The sequence below is a fragment of the Branchiostoma belcheri genome, unplaced genomic scaffold (assembly GCF_001625305.1).
Source record: "Branchiostoma belcheri isolate BF01 breed outbred unplaced genomic scaffold, Haploidv18h27 scaffold202, whole genome shotgun sequence".
Classification (NCBI taxonomy): domain Eukaryota; kingdom Metazoa; phylum Chordata; class Leptocardii; order Amphioxiformes; family Branchiostomatidae; genus Branchiostoma; species Branchiostoma belcheri.
Genome location: NW_017803514.1, coordinates 314,234 through 316,500, shown reverse-complemented (window position 1 = coordinate 316,500; position 2,267 = coordinate 314,234). Strand labels below are relative to the sequence as shown.

Here is a 2,267-nt window from a genome sequence, read left to right as displayed (position 1 = left end):
CTGGGTGCTATGTGCACCTTAGTGCACCCAAAATTGGAGCTGTGCACCCAATTATTTTCTGTGGGTGCACCCAAATATTTTTGTTGGCATTTTTGTACATATACAAATGGTTAATAGTATACTGAATATATAGTCTAGTCTACATTTTTGAAATGTTTAACCACAATTTGACGTCCCGTTCCACAGCCCGTGCGTTCTTCCGGACCCTTCTTGGTACAGAGCCTCAAACATTCGACTACAAGTGGCTCAGGTATTGTGCTAGCCCATCTTGTTTGAGTAATTAAGATATGTTAGTTATGTTTTATTAGACATTAGGTCTTCTTCAAAACATTTATTTTACTGTTTGCTACTTTCTTTATGTAGTTTGCCATACATTGTACCATGTGCAATTGTCGTGCAATAAAGTTCTTCCTTCAGAAGAAAATTAGGTCTTCGCTTCATTTGCGTATCAGTCAATTATAGTTTGTACCTATGTACAATGTAACTTGTGCGTGCGTGTTTTCGGCAGAGCCATGTACAACGAAGGCTTTACGGGCGCGCACGTGGATTGGGTGTACATGTCACGTGGCACGGACCAGCTCTTCACCATGTGGACGCCGCTCGGAGACGTTACCATGGAGATGGGCACTCTGGCCGTCTGCGAGGGCTCACACAAGCTGCAGAGGTGAGAAACACAAACACACACACAAACACACACAAACACACACAAACACACACACACACACACATGCTCACATACACACACACACACACGCACATACACACAGGGTCACATCAGCTGGGCAGGTGGGAAACAGACAAACATACACACAAACACACACAAACTCTCATACACAAACACACACGTCAGCTGAGAAGGTGGGAAACACAGACATACATACATACACACAAACACACACATACACCCAAACACACACACACACACACACACACACACACACAGGGTCACATCAGCTGAGCAGGTGGGAAACACAAACATACACACACACAAACTCACATCAGCTCCATAGCATAGGTGGGTCACACAGACAAACACATACGCACACAGGCTCACATAAGTGTGTGTGCGTATAACAATGATGATAATGCGTAATTGTATATAAATATGTTTATATATATGAAGATTTATGTTTTGTGTTTCGCCCTCGAATTATTCCAACTCTCTCATAAAAACTGCAGTTGGAGTCAGATTAAAAATCTCTTGCTCTTATTTCCAGTTTTCAGCACTTTCAGGAGACATACGGAAGTCTGGACGTTGAGGAGGCAAGGCTCAAAGGTCAGGAAAATTCTCTGATACGACAGGGAACTTATTCGATTCAAATTATAAATGACTTAGTGGACAGTTGAATAATACAGCAATAATCATGCCTACATTAAAAAAGTACAACTTTTCTGATACAATTTAACTTTATCGATTCAATTTACAGATAGAAACGGTTCATAGAAACGGTTCATTTTTTGTTGCCATAGGAACGGGGTGGTTCATGTTTGTGTTGCCATAGGAACGGGGTGGTTCATGTTTGTGTTGCCATAGGAACGGGGTGGTTCATGTTTATGTTGCCATAGGAACGGGGTGGTTCATATTTGTTGCCATAGGAACGGGGTGGTTCATGTTTGTTGCCATAGGGACGGGGTGGTTCATGTTTGTTGCCATAGGAACGGGGTGGCTCATGTTTGTGTTGCCATAGGAACGGGGTGGTTCATGTTTGTATTGCCATAGGAACGGGGTGGTTCATGTTGCCATAGGAACGGGGTGGTTCATGTTTGTATTGCCATAGGAACGGGGTGGTTCATGTTTGTGTTGCCATAGGAACGGGGTTCTTCACGGAGGACCCTGATGAGATCACGCAGCGGTTCGGCGGTCAGTGGAAGTCGGCGGATTTCCAGGCCGGAGACGCGCTCATTTTTACCATGAGGTAAAGACTCACATTTTACATGGATAAGATAGCGCTTAGCACCGGTATAGTTAGTGTTCCTACCCACATTTTACATACTAGATTATTAACATAAGATTATCAAGCGCTTCGTATCGATATAGTTAGTGTTCTGTTCTGTCAGCGACATTGTAGTCTCCAGTGTTAGCGTTCCGCTAGTCCATTCTAAATCTATTTTCTGGGAAAGTGTTTCTTAAGTTTCACGTCTTCCTCCGCCTTGTGTGTGTAATGTTTGTTTGTTGTTTTCTCCCCTCAGAACCGTGCACATGTCGACTGTCAACACCACGCGGTTCGCAAGGGTCAGCTGCGATTACAAGGTAAAACACTACATAC

The 2,267-nt window shown here is 43.5% G+C and overlaps 1 protein-coding gene across 6 annotated transcripts in view; it reads left to right on the top strand.

The window, feature by feature from the left end:
• The window catches only part of LOC109469429, an 8,702-nt gene that overhangs the window by 3,575 nt on the left and 2,860 nt on the right, over positions 1 to 2,267 (top strand). For 2 of the 6 annotated variants that reach the window (XM_019767942.1, XM_019767946.1), the window contains exons 6-8: positions 509 to 664; positions 1,218 to 1,276; positions 1,811 to 1,916. The exons of 2 other annotated variants lie outside the window; for them this stretch is intronic. In XM_019767942.1, coding sequence (XP_019623501.1) covers positions 509 to 664; positions 1,218 to 1,276; positions 1,811 to 1,916 — 321 coding nt within the window. The remainder of the gene's footprint in view (positions 1 to 508; positions 665 to 1,217; positions 1,277 to 1,810; positions 1,917 to 2,267) is intronic. 2 more of the 6 variants (XM_019767941.1, XM_019767943.1) reach the window with 2 other exon arrangements.